Source organism: Uncinocarpus reesii, genomic scaffold (assembly GCF_000003515.1).
Source record: "Uncinocarpus reesii 1704 scaffold_2 genomic scaffold, whole genome shotgun sequence".
Lineage (NCBI taxonomy): Eukaryota > Fungi > Ascomycota > Eurotiomycetes > Onygenales > Onygenaceae > Uncinocarpus > Uncinocarpus reesii.
In genome coordinates, this window is record NW_003052499.1 from 1,561,438 (window position 1) to 1,581,432 (window position 19,995).

A 19,995-nucleotide genomic window follows, 5' to 3' on the forward strand; every position below is an offset into this window, starting at 1 on the left:
TGACGGAGTTCAGGGGCATCGGTAAGTGCCTGGATATCGTTGGGTTCATAAGTTGAGCATTTGTTTAACAAAAGAAGACAATTCAAGATTTACATTTGGCGCAAGAGTCAACGGCGTGCAGTTATCTTCCGTTACATTTCAACAAACAGCTGACCTTGTTCGACATTGCAGCCTACGCTTTATACAGGTGGAGGCGTCAAATCCAGCCCTTGAACCGTCAGCTTGAAGGAATCATTGCGCGAATAGCTTCCAGCAACATCCAGGTCCAACCTGCCCCTCGTACAGTCCTCAAAATCAACTTCAGCGATCTGCAACCCTTCGGCATCGTCATCGTCAACGTTCCAGATGGGACCTGCGAGAACCTTGCCCAAGGGGCTCACGATGCAAGAACCACCGCCGGTAAGGATGGGATCCTCGGAGTCTTCGGTGCCTTTTCGCTGAGAATTGTCGTTGCCCTGTACCCAGTCGGGGAGCTGGCTCTTTCGGACACATTGGTTGCAGGTCAAGACCACAGCTCGACCTTCGAATGCCACAGTCTGCATGAGAGGGAGCCACGTATCACGGCCGTCGGCGGTGGGTGCAAGGTACAGGTTGACGTTTTGTTCGTAGAGACTCTGCCGGAGGAGCGGCATGTAGTTCTCCCAGCAGATTGCCGCGGCCATGGTCAGTTTGACGCCGTCGACTTCAGTGGTTACTGCCTTCAAAGTTGAAGGCGAGCCTTGGGCCCAAACGAGGCGTTCCATTCCGGTCTAGGGAGGTGAGGTAGTTAGTGAATCAATTTGTTGAAAATGCCAAAGGCACTTGGTTGACGGCGGGTGGCTTACGGGCATCACCTTTCTCCTTTTTCCCAAAACCCCACGCTTGGGGTCGACGTATACAACACCGCAATACAGGCTCCCACCGCATCTCTCAATCAAGCCCACGATGATCAACACATCTGTCTCGCGGGAAATGCGTTCCAGCACTTCCCTGGTGCCGTCGCCGCGATGATTCTTCCCTTCAGCGAGCGGAAGTCGTCTGTGAACCCAATCATCTCCTGCTCCGGCAGGCGTGTCGCCAACGTCAACAGCTGCCTGGTAGTAATGCAAATACTGCTGACGGCCGCTGTCCTCACGGCCTCCCATTGCCGCTCCCCAGGTACATGTTCGAGGATATCCGCCAAGGTAGCCTTCGGGAAAGAGGATGATTCTTGCTCCTCTGGATGCCGCGAGGCGGGTGATCCCTTCGAGAGCCTCGAGGGTCTCCTGGAGGGTAGCGCGGGTCCTGGCCTGGGAGACGGCGACCTTTAGTTTCTGAGACATGGTCGACTTGGGAAAAGTGCAGTGACTTGGACAGTATCAATCAGGGACGACACCACCAGTGATATAAGCGCCGGCAAATGCCAGTGCATCTCGGCATTGCTGGCGCAAGAAGGGCGCGGTTTGTCTTGCGGAGATTGACTTGCCGCAGGGGTAAACTCACTGGAGTGCGGGGAATGCATTCCCCCGATTGGAGAGGCGGGGAACAGGCTAGTTACGGGGGACCAGAAGGCCTGTAAATGAGAAAGTGTGGCGGTGCCAGCGGTCGTTCCCCTTCCCCGATTGTTGGGGCTGTCAGGAACGCTCAATGTCAGCTTGGCCCTTTACCAACTCCGTACACTGCGACTCTGAGTGGGCTCTGGCATCCAATGAGTTTGGTCTCAGTATATATCATGCAATATCATGTAATGTTATGAGATGTACTGCATTAGATATATATAACACTTCTCATCTCAATTAGTTATTACTAGCTGCTTCTGGTAGCTCCCACAGAGCTGATGATATTCATGATGAATGGTAGAGCAACCCGCTGATCCGCCCACCGTATCTGTGGTCAGGAGGCATAGCATGTATCAACGGATAAATTACAATTCTAAGCACCGTCTGTCGCTTGTAGAATCGTACTCAAAGATCATCGATAGGAAATCTCCAATGTTCTCGTCCCATACACTCTCGTCACAATACGAGAAGGTGTATCCAGCTCAAGATCAGGCGATGGATATGCACACTGACCGAGCGAGGCAAGAGACTTGACTGATCCGCAGGGCATCGCTTTTCACTAGCACTTGAAGGCGGAACAAGCAAGGAGAGCCGTGAGTTCGTTTCATTCACTGTAATTTGACTCCTCAACTACCGCTCACTCCTTAACAGACGCTGAAAACTGTCCAGCTGATATTTATTAGCATACAATCGACGAGCAAATACGCCGCGCCCAATCCACCAAGACGCCAATGCATAAAATCGAAGATATATCATTAGTAAGCCACCTTGGTACGCATGTCCTGGGTTATCAAAATTAGCCTCAAGCCATGGCGAAACGACATGAGTGATAGGGATCTTACAGATATCTTCCTCTCAATCTCACGAACCGATCGATCCAGTTCTCCGGCAATCATTAATTTTTTGTCATTCGGCAATGTGAAATACGTCTCGCATAGGTCGCCATCAATAGTACCTTTGGCTGGCGCGTAATAGCTCCGGTAAATTAAGTGGTCACGGCCAGCAATCGGAGGCGTTTGTGAAGTAAGCTGCATTTCAAGACTCTGGAAGAAATCCACATCCTCGCGACTAACAAACGGAATTAACATTCCAATCGTACCTTGTAACCCAGTCCAGACTAAGATGTCTCTTCCTCCGGCGACAAGTTGGGTTTTCTGAATACTTGTAGGGATGTCTTGAGGGTAGAAATGAATCATCAAGCTCAGCCTGTTCGGTGCTCCCTGCAGGTATTGCCGTTCATGGATGAGATGTGCTCCAGAGCCATCCTCGTCAGCCTCTTCTGACGCTTTCTGAGGACATCTTAAGAGCCAAAGGTTTCCAAACTTATCCCCACCGGCAACGGTTTCATAATCAACCATTGTTGTGCAAGTAGTCCAACGGGCGATTATGTCGTCTGCAAATGGAATAAGGCGATTTTCCTGATACTTATAGACAACGTAGGTAACACTCTCCTGAACATCGCTCACGATGATGCGGCTGCCTTGTGTTTGAAGCCCGACGATCATCCGCGGCACAACCTCAGCCTGGCACTTGCGGAGGAGCTGCTTCATCCCAAGGTCATAGATTCGCAAATTTGTACCGATACCAGCGAGGAGACGACCTTGGAAGGCTAGAAGTGCTTGAGGTGGAGATTCAACTTTGGTCTTGTGAATAAATTCAAGTTCTTTGCCATCTTCCTGGAATCTATAAATGTGGATATATCCACAAGATGAAGATGGAGGGTTAACCACCATGTCTTTCCCAGTCCCAACCACCAGAAATGTCTCATCGTCTTGGCTGGAGAATGGAACTGCGGCGACGCTAACAGCAGCCTCATTTTCTTCCAATTCGATGCGAGAAAGGACTGTTTTGCTGTTGATTGGATCAACGACTTGGATGCATGATGCCCAGTGACCAGTACCCCGGGAATAGCCAAAATCTTCAGGCGGTAATTCAGAAGCTTCTCCATTTACAGCCTTAGAGTCTTCAAGAAGTTTAGCTTTCGTAGCGGGAGATAAAATATTGTTGTCAGCTCCGATCACATAAAAGAGCGGGTGTTCAGGGTGGCGGACAAAATGTCGCGGGGTATAGGCAAGTGGTATTGTCTCTTGGAGGAGATTATTATCGAGCTTTTCAATAGAGAAGATCCTTTTTTAAATGATTAGCAAAGAAGCAAATAGACAAAAACCTGACAAAACGTGGGAGTGGTAAATGTGGCTTTCAGTAGGAACAATTGGAAAAATAAAATAATGGTTCCGCAATGTCCAATGGACTCGGGAAAAGACGATGGGTCATCATAAAGCGTTTCAACGAGATGCAATTTCATTAGCGAGAGGGATTCGACCATACCTTAAGTTTTGGCCTTGAATTCCAACCATTCCTTCAACGCATTGCTCACTGCTGAAATTCCAGCTCCATTCAAGGGGAACATAATCCAAAGGTGTGAGCATGAAATTTTTCGTCTGTAAATCCGAGTACCCCAACCAGGGCCTTGAACTTAAAGCTAGGACAGCTCTTTGTTCCTTGACCGACACACTGAACAGCTTCACAGGTTTGAGACCCAGGAACCGCGTACGTGTATCCGAGAGCTCGCCGGTAACTTCGTCTAGTACCGTGCGAAGATATATTCCAGAATACAGTCCGATATGGAGGTAGAGTGTGGAACCACCCGAAGTGGAGTCAATCATAGACATTATCGAGAGGGCGGATGGTGCAGACGTTAGAGCCTGGACTGATTTGTTTTCTAGTGTTGAGTCTGGGTCCAGGCTCAAGATGCGAACAGTTGAATCATCACATCCGACGGCAAGGAATGAGCTTCTAACACGACCAGGGAGAATCTCTCCCAAGCTGAGACAGGTAACAGTTCCGGACATTTCTCGCTTTTCGTCATATTCTGCGAGGGAGCCATCGGTGTCCATTTCAAAATACACGATCTCTCCGGAGCTAAGCGCGACCGCAACCTGCCTTTCGTTTGTGGCCGCTGCGACAATCGATCTGTGTTGTGGCGCCGGCCATTCGTTCACCCTACGATCAGCATGGATGTGGCGAATACCTTTGGGATGAACCTGAATGAGCGAGTCTTCACCAAGTTGTTGCACTGCCAACGTCGGCGCAGAGGAGAGAAACCCTGTGTCTGTGACTTCTTCGACAGTTTCACCTATACTCAGAACTAAAGTTCCGTTGGTAAACGATAAGATGATGTATGCATCATACTGATCGTTTCGGGTAAGCTTGGTGGTCCAGACGGCTGACGGCACGCTGGGTAATTCAGACTCAACGATCTCTGACACTTCTAGGCCATGTTTCAGAGTTCTGAAAGTGCTCCGCGCACCGGTACCACATAGGGTATAGAGTTGAGGGGCATCGTCTTCTGTAAGGTTCGCAACCTTGCAACTCATGAGAGGATTTACTGAATTGATGCTTTCAACCAAGTTCAGGTTCTCTGCGGGTCGTGGGCGGAAATATACTGGCGCAAGCGGCTCCAATGGGTCTGACGAGAAATCGTCACTTGTAAATTCTGTTTCTTCGTCGTCATCACCCAATTTTTCGAACTGATAGAAATGGTGGTTGCCGTTCTCGCTAGCCACAAAAAGGAAGCCATTCTTGAGAATGCAAAGGCTGGATGCGATTGGTACAGTGTCAAAGTACTTGAGTTTCAATCTTCTTACTTCGCCAGTAGGCTGACCATTGTCATCCTCAACCATATCTATGGTGACTTTGAAAAGATCCCCATCTTCGGTTTGCAAGAGACAGAAGAATGCCCTTCGCATTTTATGAACAACGCCAGCGGTGATGTATCTCTTTCGGTCTGGGTTTTCAGTGGGCCCGCTCCGGCGCGGAATTGGAACCCTGAAAACATCTTGATTCGAGTGCCGATAGGTGATGTTGCCCTCGGCACAAACCAGGACACCGCTCGGACCATCTGCTCCGCCCGGCACTTGAAAAAGCATCATGGCTGTACGATCAACCGGTTCCACCCATTTCCGAACAACATGGTTTAATCCAAGATCAAGTTCGTAGTAGACGAGCAGCTTTTCGCTTTCTTCATATGCGCTACCCGTCGGATCTTGGTCGGATTCTGTGTATTCCACTTCGAGTGCTCCAAAGATCGGATTTTCATAGCCAACGTCGAGCGCCGTGAGCGCAAACACTATGGTTTGAGGTCGATGCGCTTCAAGTGGCGAGGAAATAGTAAGCTCTGCTTGAGCATTTCGGTTAAGAACGTAGACTAGCTTGTTTTTTTCCACAGATGCTATCAAGCATGCCCTGCCCTTTGGATCTACCGCAAGATACTGGCCGGGAACGACTCGCCGAATACCGGATTTGCCAAATGTCTCCAAGTGAATGCGATTGAATCGATTTTGGGACGGGACATACTCGACAATGGTAATCCGGCCAGAATCAGAGCCGATAATAATATAGTCTAACGACACAAACACTTAGCATCACTCAACAAACGCACTGAGCGAGGACACAGCGACAAGCCCTTTCGCATGGAAGACAACTTGGGCGGGACGAAATGAGGACGTCATGCTGCTCCCAAAGCTTCGAAGAATCACTAAATTGGCCTTTGACAATTGAGTTGGGCGTAAACGTACCCTTGTTGCTCCCTGCAAGCCTGAACGCCGCCAATGACCTAATGATCCCAAACACATCCTGCGAGTACAGAGCTCGAATTTTGCCCTGATGTGAATCCGGCTCGTGGATTGATAGCCTCGAGCCAGAAGCAATGACGATCTGCTGCTCCTTGATCCCCGCAAATTGGCCGATGATCGCCTGAGTGATAGCGGTGGGCGGTTGGATCGTCAGGGAGTACATAAACATCGACGAGGTCGTCGCCATGGCTGCTGCGGACGGGCACCCCTGCGGTGCACTACCAGCTTTAAAAGAATTGCCGCAATCTCATAGGGAATGTAAGGAGTATCGCACGAGTTGCTGAGCAAAAAGCAATGGTTTTGCGTGCGGGTTGGGCGAGGACTGGGAAGCTTGAAAATTTTCGATGGTGGTTTGGGATGAGGTGAGGTTGAGGAAGTTCTTTTGACTTCGATGCGCGTCGAGCATGCCTGGGCCGCCGTAGCCGCAGCGCCAAAGGAGTGAGATCACTTTGCCCGCCGCGGTGCCTCAACAAGACGCTTCTCTCTCCGCCTCCCAGCAACATCTCCCGCGAATCTATTGGGGTTTTACGTCTCTCTTTGAAGGAATCTATACTCTCCAAGCTACGTCTTGACACGTTGAACTCCCCTGAGCCGATATCTGTCGTCCTCTGCCCCGCCCGGCACTTTGGGTGGCCTGCATCTCTACCATGGCGACCAACAGCGAAGCTGGAGAAGAGGCGCCGATTAATTTCTCAGTCAAGACCGCTAACGGTGCAAAATATTCACTATCAGTAGTACCTTTCGACAACGATCGAAAGTCTAAAAGTCAAGCTCTCGGGGCCGGATTACGCGGATGTTCCACCTACACGCCAGCGCCTGATATATTCTGGCAGGGTATTGAAAGACCATGATACGCTTGCGGTGTATAATGTGAAAGATGGTCATACAATTCATCTAGTGAAAAGCGCTGCGAGCAATCAGCCGCCAACGCAGGCTTCCCAGAGCGCCAGTGGAACCCCTGGTCGTTCCACACCACAGGGTCCGCCACCCGGCGTTCCGACAAATATCGCAGCTGGGACAGGAAACAACCCGCTGGCAGGGCTCACTGGAGCAAGATTCGCTGGCTACAATATGCCTCTTCCAGGAGCAGGATTATTTGGACCTGACGGTGGAGTAAGTTGCGATGCCTTTCCACAGAGTTCCCAACTCCGGCTAATGTCTACTTTCCACTTAGATGGGCCCACCTCCTAACACCGAGCAATTAATAAACATGCTGGAGAATCCTCAATTCTCTTCCATGATGAATGAAGCCCTTCAGAATCCCCAGCTCCTTGACATGATGATACGGCAAAACCCAATGCTCCGCGATATGGGCCCCGGTGTTAGACAGATGATGCAATCGCCGGCATTCCGCAGGATGCTGACCGACCCTAATATTCTTCGTCAAATGGCACAGATGCAGACACAATTTGGTTTGAGTCCGTTAGGGGGGGCTGGAGGAGAGAACGCAAGCTTCCCTGCCCCGGGAGTCACAAATACCACACCCGAGGAGCATCGCCAACAGGAAAGTACCCAAGGTGTCAATACTGGAAATAATGCAGGAAACGCCCCGAATCCTTTTGGGCTTTTTGGGTTTCCACTCGCCCAAAACACAGCGGGGAATCCATTCGCCTCACTTTTTGGCAATCCAGAGTTTGGAGGTACTGCAACGGGCAATGATACTTCGCCTACAGGTGCCACGGGTAATTCAACGTCCCGCGAAACCACTTCAGCTGGAAACACTGCTCCTACAGGAGCAACTGGCGGCACGCCATCGAGCCAGAATCAACCAAATCCGTTTGCGGCCCTGTTTAACCCGACTCTATCCGCCCCGCCGGCTGGCCAAAACCCCAGCCAACAACCTCAGCATCCTTCTGCAGCCATTGCGAACAGTCCCTTTTTACAAGACCCAGCTTTACTCAGTCAATTACTGCAAACATTTGGCGGTAATCAGAATCCTTCAAACACCGAAGCAGGCGCCAATCCGTTTGGAATGCTTTTCCCCGGCTTAATGGGCCAAGGCAGCCCCTCTCCTCAGGATAATCGTCCGCCGGAGGAAAGGTATGCCGAGCAACTTCGCCAATTAAACGACATGGGTTTCTATGAGTTCGAGCGGAATATCGAGGCATTGAGAAGAACGGGGGGGAGCGTGCAAGGAGCTGTTGAATATCTACTGAACAATACATAAAAAAATACTTTAAATCAATATGCTCTTGCTAAGATAGCAGATGTATCCTTGGCCTTGGGTTTTGTGCTACGCTTTGCGACTTTTTGACGAATCATTTTCCGCATTTCTCAGGTTCTTGTTTGTATGTTTGTGTATTAACTACTCGACATGCTATTTGCTGCATTGAAAACCCAGCCTAATACATTAGGTCATAGGCAGCATAAAAATGTCTGCCGCCACATGCTCCTTGGGCTGTATCTCGCGGGTGCTGAATAATCATCGTCAGGGGAGAAGTGCAACTCATAACTAAGTTAACTCCCGCTCAACTCTCAAGGATCGAATATCCCGGTCTTCGCAATGCCGAATTGCAACCATTGACTGCTGCACTCGATCTGCTCCGTACCCGCCTGCCATCTCTCGGCCTGCTGTGTCGTCGGATACTTGGCAATGGCACTCTGCGTCTTATCTGCGGACTGACGCTTTATGTAACTCGCACCGCCGCCGATCCCACCCTTTTCCCTTCGCCCTTTGGCATCGCGTTACGCTCGCTATTCCGATCCCGCATCGTTCTTTTCCTCGACTTCCAGTCTCTCTTTTTGGGTGTCTCTGACCTTCTTGCGTTGAGGTTTCGAGACGAATCGCTGGATAGGTTACACAGCGCTCTAGTTAATCAAAGCCCCTTGGTGTTGCCTTTTCGGCACCTCCACCAACATGACAGTCGGCGTTCGACTATGGCCCTGGTTGGCTGCTCTCATGACTGTGCTATCGACTGTTCGGGCTTTTTATATACCTGGTATGCGATCCAAGTATTTCGACTGGGAATGCCCGCTTCGCGAATAGAAGATGAACTGGCTGACAGAGTCATCTACATGGCAGGCTATTCTATTCGGAGTTACCGTGATAACGACGCCATTCCGGTGTTTGTGAATAAGATATTCTCTGACGACTCGCAGCTCCAATATGCGTACTTCGATCTCCCATTTGTCTGCCCTCCAAGTGGTAAAAAGCATGGAACCTCCGCCTTTGCTAGCGGGCATAGTATCTCGCTCAATCTCGGAGAAGTCCTTCGAGGCGATCGTATCAGAATTTCCGATTTTGAAGTAACGATGGGAAAAGATGTTTCTTGCCAACTCCTTTGTCATAAGGAGATCAATCGCAACGACGTTAAACGTGCGAGGCAGCTCATTTCGGATGGCTATGTTGTGGAGTGGATTATGGACAATTTACCTGGTGCAACGAGCTTCGTTTCCGTTGATAGATCAAAACGGTACTACTCCACGGGATTCAAACTCGGCTACCAGGATTTCTCGCCTTCCAGCCGTCATCCCAGATATTTCCTCCATAACCATTTCACTTTCGTGATCCGCTGGCGGAATGCCCCTGGAAAGGCCGGGGCACATGGTGGCAAGGTCATCGTCGGGTTTGAGGTTTACCCCAAAAGCGTCGGGGACGTTGGTAGGTCTGCTGATGGGTGCCCGAAAGAAATCCACGCCAAGCAGGAACGCTTGGAGCTGTACATCGCTCCGAACAATACTAGACTGGCAGAGAAATATCCTGGCTCCTCATACTTACCCGAAAACGACGACGACGCTGATGATGGCGCATCGATCACTGTCCCGTATTCATATTCTGTCTATTTTCGAAAGGAGGAGCATATTGGATGGTCGAACCGATGGGATTTATATTTCTATACCCACCAAGATGGAAAAATGACGCATTGGCTTGCGATCCTGAATTCTCTGACCATCTCAGCTGTATTGGGCTTTATGGTGCTGGTCATCTGGGGACGAACACTTGCAGACGGAAATGGATCTGTGGAAGAAGGAAAACTGAAATTATCCGGGCTGAGAAGCGGAGCTCGAACTCCAAGGACCCCAAGGTTTGACGAAAAGCTACCCGGCGGACTTCTTGATCAAGGTATTGAAGATGACTTGAACGACCGCTTCTCCGACGACGAGCTGGACGAAGTGGCATCCTGGAAGCGTCTCCACGGTGATGTCTTCCGTGTTCCTGCATATAGCGGACTTTTGGCACCTTTGATTGGGTCAGGCATGCAACTCCTTTTCATGGCAACCGGTCTGCTCGCCTTGAGCTGCATTGGCGTTCTTAATCCTAGCTTTCGAGGTGGATTTGTGAGCGTCGGTATGGGTTTGTTCGTGTTCGCTGGTATATTTTCAGGTTACTTTTCCGGAAGACTGTACAAAACATTCGGAGGAAGGAATTGGCGGAAGAATACCCTCATTGTACGTTTGATACGTTTCTTTTTGATTTGCTTCTGCGGCCGCTAACGAAACATCCTAGACGGCGCTACTATTCCCTGGTCTGCTCTTCGCTTTCGTATTTCTCCTCAACTTGTTTGTCTGGGCTCAAGCATCTAGTACCGCAATCCCATTCGGCACTCTGGTCGGCCTAGTTGCTTTATGGCTTCTGATCCAAGTCCCGTTGGTTTACGCCGGTAGCTGGTACGGCTATGAGAGAGCAACACCCTGGGAGCATCCCACCCGCACGAATGCGATTCCTAGACAAATTCCGCCACAGTCATGGTATTTGAGGACAATCCAAGGAACGCTTCTAACTGGGCTTCCCGCATTCGCTGTTCTTTTTGTCGAATTGCTCTTCGTTTTCCGGAATCTTATGCAAGATAAGAGCGGGTACTACTATGTTTTTGGCTATCTGAGCGTCATCTGCACGGTCCTTCTTGTCACCGTCAGTGAAGTGACAATCATCGCCACCTATGCTCAACTTTGTGCGGAGAATCACCGGTGGTGGTGGCAGAGCTTTGTTACCGGAGGAAGCAGCGCGCTTTGGATCTTCATTTCTTGTGTTTGGTATTATTTGACGAAACTCCACGTGCGAGGATTCGTTTCGAGCCTGCTTTTCTTCGGATATAGCTTCCTTGGCTGCGCTGTCTATGGTTTGCTCATGGGAACCGTGGGGTTCCTGACAGCGTATACTTTTATTCGCCGTATATATAGGTAAGTTCGTTGACTGCTTTGCGTCAAAAAGTACCCAGAGGTCTCACTCTTTTCTATAGTTCTGTCAAGGCAGACTGATGGCAGGGTTTACGTTCGACCTTCATTTCTCAACCGACAACCGCCAACTTTTTCGCCCAAAGATCACCTGGCGCCAATATGAACCAAATATTAGATCCCATTGAGGACATGTCTAATGATTCTCATCATTTATCAAAACGTTTCGACATAAAGAAAAGCAACGAATTAGGAGCCATGTTTACCCCTTTATTTTCTCCGCTCCTTGATTGGATTTCTCTTCATTTCTGCCTTCTAGCCTTCAACTCGTAACTCGCCAATATCCCCTCTATTTCCACCCTTAAATTTCAACGTTTATTCACATCGTTGTGTACCCTGTATGTATTCTAGTTCTTCGCCTCTTTTTCCTTCTATTTTGACTTTTACAACTCAATTATGCGACAGCTTGACGCATCTCGTATTAATGCGTGTTTCGGGGCTGGTGGGCGAATTCCTATATGGGTCTGGAGTCGTATTTAGTGGGTAGTACCACTTTTAGGGTCAGGGCGTTCATAACTATTTGCTTAACAGTGGATGGGGGGAGGGATATACTCTAATTGAAGCGATAATAAATATCTTGTTTGAACAATCTCCTCTTTCATAGCCGTTCAATCGTCAGTTTACTACATATGAATGTGCGCCATGGCAGCCGCAACCACTATGGGGGAAAACCCCTGGGGTAATATCTCGGCCAGAACGACAACTGAGAAACATGCAGCAACTCAACAGGGGCCATGAGGAAACTCGTCAATACGACAAATATTTTACGTAGTAGCTAGATCTCAAAAGGGCCGCAGTGTTGCCGTACACCATTCATGAAAGAGCACCTTGCAGAGACACAAAGCCAAAAGGCATGACATTGATATCATGCAAGACTGTTTTAAGCAAAAAAAAGGCGGCCTGAAAACGAGATAACAGCTTGAATTTCGGGCCCATTTTCAAACGCCAAAGTGGGAATCACATCAATAGAAGGTCTATAAAATAACGCCGTTGTATAACGTTGAGATTGCCAATAAAAGCATGGCCAGGAACTCCGATAAACTGCCTTTTAATCAGATCTGCCCCGATTTCTGGAAAAACACGAGGTCCGCGAAAAATTCGGGATAAGGTAAGAAGGACAAGGCCCTGGTGGGAATAGTCCATAGCGAGTAAAATTTCTGAGGTTGAATGGGATCAAAGGTCTCCCCACGCAGCCCTATCTAACCTCCGGCGCCGCCGCTGCGGCGAATTCATTGTTGATATTTCGAGTGTCGGTTCCTCCGTTCTCTTGCGCACCACCACTTCTTCTCCCTTCAAATAATCGCCTCCACCATCTTGGAGGGTCAAGCGGCCTCTGGCCACCATGTAGAGGAGGATAGACATCGGTGAAGAAGAACCAAATGTGGCCAACGATAACGCCACATATCTCATCTTTTGGAATAGTTCCGTGTACAATAAGACTAAACGCCATCAAAACCCAAGGTAGATATGGCGCTGTAAAAACCAGGACACCGAAGAAACTAAGCCTTGTGTCTGGGTTTCGCCGGCCCCAGATGTAAACCAGACTCGAGGATAGTGCGGGTCCCAGGAATGGAACGGAGAGGAAAGGTGACAGGATAAGGAGACTGGAGGAAGCGTATAAAAGGAGCCACGAGAAGTCCGCAGATGAGTGACCCGATGATTCCTCTAGGAGCCGGGAATACCGCTGGAGAAAGAAAACGTGGAACAAGAGGTCTAAATTCAACGGGCCGAAATAAAGGAAATTTGAAAGTAGGCGCCAGTACTAATAGTAAATAAGGTATATGTCAGTATATGCGTTTACAAACTGTGGGGCCTGGAGACCTCACCTGTGCCTTGACAAACACCGCCCTAAAGCTATAGAAGAGCTGGAAAGGCGTCAAAACGTGACATTGTACAAGAACAGACGTTGCGACTGTAGCGGTGGTCCACCATCTCGTACAAGGAGGCATCTCATAGAACCATTGTTCCAGTGGAAATTGACCCGGCTGTCCACCGTTTCCCCAAAGCGCAGCCATAGCGGCTTGCCAACACGGAGGGGCAACACGTATATATAACGTAGGGAACTAATTGACCAGTGAGAAGTGATCCAGGTTCCCTTCAAGATATTTTCAAAGACAACATGTAAGACAAAACGAGGCCGGGGCAAGTGTAACAGAATCGCAAGCTGTCCTCTGGAATGAACAACTATCTCGAAGTTGCGGACTTGATTGAATGTCGCAATTCCGCGACAGGATCTGCTTATGTAACCAAGGCTTGCAGGCGATGACATAATGGTTTACTGGCAAAATATTTATCCGCATAACATTATGTCAGCAGGAAACTTAGATAATCCGGCTATGCGCTAGTCCAATCAGGGCTAGACCACTCGCGTTCGCTGCGCGTTGAAAGAGCTTTTCCAGCTGGCCAATTAGAAGCTGGAACCGCGAGTCGCGTCGTCGCGATGGCTGGGAATGTCCAACCACCGCAATTCGATCGGTGTTCCCTTGATCCTTCACCACGCAATCCATTCTCGAATTAAGGCTCAAGTGAGCTACTACGAAGCTTGATTGACCGGAACCCACCTTTGAGCAGGCCAATTCGTCATAAAAAATTGAGCTTGTGACATTCGATCCGGCCCCAGGTCATTAAACGGGTTCTCGACATGGCTCCAAGGGGTCGCCCGCGCAAAACCGTACCCGGTCGAGCTACGGCTACACAAAGCGGCGCAGGCGAAGGAAGCTCGAGAGATATAGCGCCTGCCGCTGAAGCAACCGCTGCCCCAGCTGCTGCCGCGTCGGCATCGAGTAAAGGAGGGAGGTCGAGTCCAGCAGCCCAGCGCGGAAGAGGCAGAGGAAGAGGCGGCAAAACAGTTCCCGCAAGGAAATCAGACGTACAACGTATGTACTTTCCTGTCATTCACCGCTTGCCCCTGAGATTGCAGGCAGCTCCGCATGAATTGTTCGACATTTTTCCCTAACCCAATTTCTGATCGCAGCCGGTGATCCACTTCCGCCGCCCCGAAAGCACCGTTACCATCCGGGAACAGTCGCCCTTAAAGAAATCCGGCGTTATCAACGCTCTTGGGATCTCCTCCTTCTCAAACTCCCCTTTGCGCGCCTCGTCAGAGAAGTAGCCCTCGATATCTTACCGCCGGAAGTTGGCGAGGAACTGAGATGGCAGTCACAAGCGATTCAAGCCCTACAAGAGGCAGCGGAGGCTTTTCTAGTACATCTTTTCGCCGACACCAATCTATGTGCGATTCACGCCAAGAGAGTAACAATCATGCAAAAGGATATTCAGCTTGCGAGACGGATACGAGGAGCGTGGGGCGGCATCGGTTGAGCCGAATACAAAACCTGACGTTGTGATTTCTGCGACGGACAACTCTTTTCTTTTGCTCTCGAGTTTGTTTGGGTGATTGGAGATGTCAAGTGCTCCCTACCTTGCGTTTGCGGCTCTTTTCGTGCATTTTGGGATCATATACACGCTAGACGGCGTTTCTTTTACGGTCAATTGACCGAGTATCAAAGACATGGCGTTTTGGAAACTGGCGGTTGTTTGCATTTTCTTGCAATTACTCAATGCTACGGCAATGATACTAGTGTTAATGTACGTACATAACTCTGCACATTTGATTGTTTCCCCAATCATGTTATGCATGCTTTTCTTAGCCGCTTTCCAAAGGGGCTCAAATCAGAATAAAACATTATTTTTAAAACCTCATCGGAGGGCTACTGAGAACTCACATAGTGGGAACACCGTAAGATCTAAACATCACTGAAGAATGATAACCCAGCATTCTAACATAGTTGCACAAAAGCTTTCAAGATGCACGTACTTTCGAACGCCGTGGGAAGAATCAACAAACGCCTCGTTAGCAGAATCCCACAATGAACCCAGTAGGCAATAGATTAGCCCAGACATAAAAAACTCCATCATCAGTCTTGACGAACAGTTGCTATATCGTCGTAGACTTCGTTCCATTTTGGCCAAACACCGGTCTAGCGGTTCTGGTTAACACTGGTGGCAGTTTCGCTAAATCCTTGTCTGCCTTTTCTCTCAGAGCTCTCGCTTCACTTGCTTTTCCTTGTCGATCCAAGGTCTCGGCCAGCAACTCATCGGTGACATTGATCCATAATCTATCGTCCGTCTTCCTGGCCATGGCTTTCGCAGCCATAGCACTCTTCTCAGATTGCTCACCAACCACACCGCGGAAGTATTTCCAGCTCATGAAGGTGAGCGCCAAACATGTGACTTGACTATTACATATCGCGGTAGCGGACCGCAGGGATTGGTGAAGATTGCGCTTCGTTTGCATTGTAGATTCAGTGTGAATAGTCGCGCTAACCAAAGAATAAGCGGCTTGAATGTATTTATTCGGGCTGTGCTGGCAAAATGGTTCAAGGGAGCTTAGTGCATTTGCAGCGATTGAGAACGACGGTTGCGAGGTATCGCGGTAAATTAAAACGCAGTTGAGCCCTGCGAGAATTGCGGTATCACGGCGAGGATCATTACGACACGTCCTGTTGGTGGATTGGGATAAAGAGAAGATAGGCTGTTTGAAAATTGCAAGAGCTCCCTTCAAATCTCCTGTAGCCTGCGCGATGACGCCGGTGGCATACTGTATAAGACAATTGATGGTCTCATACGGCTCGTTTCCCAATTCTACCGAAGTAGCTCGCGCCTCTTTCAACATCTTGGTTGCTAGAGGCCAGTCCGTTCGTGCGCAAGCGAGGAAAATCTGCTGAAGCAACATGTGGCAATAAAGCAACCTCCGCCACCGGAAGCGGGTAGAGGCTAACGTGAATGATTCGGGTACCTCCTGGGGGGACTCTAAGCTACCTAATGTCAGATGTCAGCAAGATGCCTTTTATGGATTTAAGAGAGGAACCATTACTTCGGATCATGCGCAAGCCTTCCTGTAGGTACTTCTCAGCTTTGTGCCCATCTTGGGAATTCCTTGCACCGAGAGTGACAGAGCTAAGAAAGTAGCATAACGCGTAGAGATCGGCCTCCGGCAGCCAGTTAAGCACTAGCTCGACGGTTCCATTTGACGCTCGGAGGATATCTCCAAATTCTACGGTTGACTGTTTGATAGCCTCGCTGCTTAGCGAGATTGAAAACGAGCCGTCATCCTGCCATAATGGGCTATTGATGTTCTGATCCATATTTTTCTGAAGTACCTGCAACTTCTGAGAAGCTTGGGCGATATCGTATTCGAGGATACTGCAGCAAATGTCGGCGACTTGAAACATCGTATCAACATGCGGCCCCGCTGCGACACTTTCATTGGTCTGGTGGCTCCTGGCTGTTGCAATGGCCCTTTGTGCCTGTTCTATCGCATCACCGTTAGATGAGTGTTGCAGGTGTGTAAGCGCTTCGATTATCGAGGAAACCACTACGACTGCTTTGTCGCCAGTACGGCTGGCCATAGAGGAAAGTTTCTGTAAATTATGCACCGCTGCAACAAAGTCTTGATGAGACGGAGAGGAAAGAGACAATGTTACTCGTAAAAAACGAAATGCATATTCCCAAGCAATATGGCGGTATCTAGGAGATGTTAGAGCAGAGGTTTTATATAGCCAGTGGGGGGGAGCACTACGCCTCAAGGTCGCGAATAATACCGTCTACGGCCTTCATCGCGGCCTTCGGATTGGATTTATACAATATCCGACATAAAAGCTGTTGCATACTGTATTTCAAGTCAAACATTCTATTCTGCAGGGGAATTAGCATCGTTTCCACAAGATCTCTGTCAAGATCTATCGTACCCGCTCACATAAGTCAATCTAAGGCAGATTTAGCATTGAAATCAAAGGGGGCTTAACGCAGAAGCTATACATACCCCTTTGCTTAATGCAGCTTCAGCTTCCCGATCGTTGTTTGCCTCCTCGTACAGTATGCGCGCATATCGAAGCCGGAGCAGGGCTTCTGTCCGTGGCTGTAGCCTCCAATTCTGACGTACCACTTAGTATTCGTTGAGCAATCAAAGGAAGCATTAAAGGCACTATATCCAGATCTTACTTTCAGCACGGCCTCGAGGCAGCACAGTCCGGTTGCGACCAGTTTGTAGTATCGTTCAACATCTCCCTCCTCGCGCGACGCGGCGAGGATAGTTCCCTGGCTGTGCGCCGCATCAAAGTATTCGTCTGCGAGCGACAATAGGAGCACTTGATAATCAATTGACTGCTTCTCGCTCTTATTACGCGCTTTGGCAGGAGTGGGTTGTTTCGCGACGGGAGGCATATGTTGCGGAGCGCGATCGCGTGATCTAGCCGGGGCTGTGGGATTGTTCCCGCCTTTGGAGCTGGTAGACAGTCTTTGGACTTGTGAAATGGGTGGCGGGCGAATCTGAATTTGAGGGTATGGCGATTTTGAAGCTGGACTGGGGACGGGCTGAGACTGAGGTTGAGGTCGGGGCGGCGGAGGAGCTTGGTATTGTGGGTGTGGTGGCGGGTACATATCGGATGGATGTGGAAGGCTGTAGTAAGCCCCGGGTGCGGCAGGAACAGCGCCATACTGGAAAGGCACCTTTGGCGGGGCGGGGCGGAGGTGGTTTACCGGACGAGGCGGATATGTGGTTGCGGAGGGACTGCCGGGGAACGGTTGAGGTTGGAGGTGTTGTTGCGGCGAAGGGTAGGGAGTAAACTGCGCCAGCGGTATCTGAGGGCTTTGCTCCGGCTTGATCAATGCTGGTAACGCGAGAGGGGAGGCGGCCGGGCGATTTGGTTGCTGGTGAGCTTCTTGGAGCGGAGGCTGCCCAGGGAAGAAAGGGCCGCCATGAGGGGGTGGATAGGCCATTTCTTTCAAAGATCGTTTAACAAAAGCTACGGCATTTCAATTTAAAGCACAAAGCCATCTCCATCATCCACGGAGCACAAGCAAAATCATTTAGCAACTGTGTTCTCCTGGCTCCCAGCGGCGGAACCGGCCATTCAGCAACCACGTGATTGCCATCGGGCGAGTCACTGCCAAGCCTTGATATTCAGATCCTGGAGGGCGGAAAGAGAAGAGGTTTTGTATTGAATCGACCATTTTGAATTTGATATGCTCGCACATGTCCCCCTCCTAGCATGTCCTATGTCCACTGATTATTGTACTAAGAGCACTCATTTTGATGGAGTGGTTGAGCTTTGAAACGACACATTTCAGAAGCTACATATAGGCTGATGATTGCCGGTGGATAACCTTCAAACAACATCTGAACGGGACTGATACCTTCGATAGCCAATTCCCAACTCAACAGTATCATATCCGCTTATCCATGGCAATGGTGAATCCCTCGACGCAGCGGTAAGCGGCAGCAGACACGACCATTTTTCCCCAATGTCCCTTAGTCAACCATCTTCATCGAAATTTGTTCGTTTATCAATGCATTACCGATGTTCCACGAAATACAGACTTTCTTCTCCATCGTTGTGTACCACGCGATATATCGAACTGTTAGATGGTCACCTGTTCGCCACTAGCATGAGGCCATTGTTTTGGACAACATTTTGTCGCAGAGCACAAATTCTCCGCCTTTCCAGAACTAAGCGGCGTTAGAAGCTCGGAGGTATGATTGTACTCTGAGTGCGGTTTAGTGAAGATCGTGTATCATATGCACCGTAGAACAAGGTCGATAACACCAAAAAATATATCACGATCAGCGTCTGGCTTGTCCAATCCAAGTCCAACAACAAGAAGCCGTTTCTCGGTGGGGTTTTTGGTTGCTATTGCGCTAGCGATTTGACAGGCGTATAAATGGCCAATGGGCCTCCCAATCAGGCGAGCGTCCACCCAGCACAGTGGTCGCCGTAAGTTCAGCAAGAGGTAGCAAGCTATCATCTCCTTCTTCAGCGATAGTATGATATCCACCGGTTCCCGGGTTCGTGTTCTCTAAGGGGACATGAAGCTGGTGCAGATTAGTTTGCTGGAGAGAGAACGAAAAATGCCGTCGGCTTCAAGCATACCCAGTGAGCGAGTCTTCCGTGCTGCGATATCGTCACAAGAAGTTTATCCGAGAATGATACCGTCATTACATCCGTCTGGACGCCTCCGACACAACCCCCCGCCTGCTTGGTTTGGGCGGGAAAAGGCATGTCCGCGGGCGCGGCGGTCTGGTTGGCAATTCCCTCCATTAGGATTCTATAGAACTCAAACAGAGAAAGTCAGGAGGCATTGAATTAGTATCGCCAACAAAACCTGCTGAGCAATGGACGGGATCACTTGAGCTGTCGTCAAGCGTTGATCGCCGAGCAGTGGGTTGTGGGGCAGCAAGCTTCAACACCTCCGAGTTCACCGCCCCGTGGCAGAATAATATTTCAGTGCAAACTCGCGACAGTGATGGAAGGAGGAGAAGGGGCAGATAGGTTAATATCTTCTCTGTTCTCCATTCAAAATGCCGAAATTTGTTCCTAGGCAACGGAAGCACAAAGTGTTAGCTCGAGAGAACAAGCCATCTACGCCGCAAGAGGACTCCAATGCTGTCGAAGTCCTGCCGGTCTCCAAGGCGGAGCGGGGAGGAAAAGAAGAGACTTCTAAAAGAAGAGCTGAGAGCACAGCAACCAAAAATATCGAGTAAAAAGCAGAAGCGTCTGGACAAATACATCGTATGCTGTAGACTCATGTCCCTTCCGTGACATTCATTGAGCTGACAATCGTCGTCGCTAGGAAAACAAACTGAAAAAGGATGAAAGTCAATCGCTGGA

The 19,995-nt window shown here is 49.5% G+C and overlaps 8 protein-coding genes across 8 annotated transcripts in view; 4 read left to right on the forward strand and 4 right to left on the reverse strand.

Annotated features, from left to right (window-relative positions):
* Window positions 1-179: 179 nt before the first annotated feature.
* Window positions 180-1,301, reverse strand: UREG_03497 (uncharacterized protein; the record flags this gene model as incomplete). The annotated part of the gene is made up of 2 exons (XM_002543934.1): window positions 180-749; window positions 825-1,301. 2 exons carry the CDS (start codon window positions 1,299-1,301, stop codon window positions 180-182), a joined length of 1,047 nt encoding a protein of 348 aa, XP_002543980.1.
* A 971-nt stretch (window positions 1,302-2,272) lies between these two features.
* UREG_03498 (pre-mRNA splicing factor rse1) lies at window positions 2,273-6,338 on the reverse strand (the record flags this gene model as incomplete). Its single annotated transcript, XM_002543935.1, has 4 exons — window positions 2,273-2,299; window positions 2,360-3,644; window positions 3,846-5,919; window positions 6,095-6,338. 4 exons carry the CDS (start codon window positions 6,336-6,338, stop codon window positions 2,273-2,275), a joined length of 3,630 nt encoding a protein of 1,209 aa, XP_002543981.1.
* Window positions 6,339-7,222: 884 nt separating this feature from the next.
* UREG_03499 (deubiquitination-protection protein dph1) lies at window positions 7,223-8,318 on the forward strand (the record flags this gene model as incomplete). The annotated part of the gene is made up of 2 exons (XM_002543936.1): window positions 7,223-7,264; window positions 7,326-8,318. 2 exons carry the CDS (start codon window positions 7,223-7,225, stop codon window positions 8,316-8,318), a joined length of 1,035 nt encoding a protein of 344 aa, XP_002543982.1.
* An 848-nt stretch (window positions 8,319-9,166) lies between these two features.
* UREG_03500 (uncharacterized protein) lies at window positions 9,167-11,432 on the forward strand (the record flags this gene model as incomplete). The annotated part of the gene is made up of 3 exons (XM_002543937.1): window positions 9,167-10,540; window positions 10,599-11,272; window positions 11,357-11,432. 3 exons carry the CDS (start codon window positions 9,167-9,169, stop codon window positions 11,430-11,432), a joined length of 2,124 nt encoding a protein of 707 aa, XP_002543983.1.
* Window positions 11,433-12,521: 1,089 nt separating this feature from the next.
* Window positions 12,522-13,341, reverse strand: UREG_03501 (uncharacterized protein; the record flags this gene model as incomplete). The annotated part of the gene is made up of 2 exons (XM_002543938.1): window positions 12,522-13,088; window positions 13,153-13,341. 2 exons carry the CDS (start codon window positions 13,339-13,341, stop codon window positions 12,522-12,524), a joined length of 756 nt encoding a protein of 251 aa, XP_002543984.1.
* A 626-nt stretch (window positions 13,342-13,967) lies between these two features.
* On the forward strand, window positions 13,968-14,647 carry UREG_03502 (histone H3; the record flags this gene model as incomplete). Its single annotated transcript, XM_002543939.1, has 2 exons — window positions 13,968-14,202; window positions 14,301-14,647. The coding sequence occupies 2 exons, from the start codon at window positions 13,968-13,970 to the stop codon at window positions 14,645-14,647; spliced, it is 582 nt and encodes a 193-aa protein (XP_002543985.1).
* Window positions 14,648-15,263: 616 nt separating this feature from the next.
* UREG_03503 (uncharacterized protein) lies at window positions 15,264-18,106 on the reverse strand (the record flags this gene model as incomplete). Its single annotated transcript, XM_002543940.1, has 5 exons — window positions 15,264-16,147; window positions 16,203-16,855; window positions 16,908-16,987; window positions 17,151-17,261; window positions 17,330-18,106. 5 exons carry the CDS (start codon window positions 18,104-18,106, stop codon window positions 15,264-15,266), a joined length of 2,505 nt encoding a protein of 834 aa, XP_002543986.1.
* A 1,579-nt stretch (window positions 18,107-19,685) lies between these two features.
* Window positions 19,686-19,995, forward strand: part of UREG_03504 (uncharacterized protein) — a gene marked incomplete at both ends in the record, with an annotated part of 3,579 nt that continues 3,269 nt past the window's right edge. Inside the window, one exon of the mRNA XM_002543941.1 lies at window positions 19,686-19,787. Within this exon, the coding sequence (XP_002543987.1) occupies window positions 19,686-19,787 (102 nt within the window). The remainder of the gene's footprint in view (window positions 19,788-19,995) is intronic.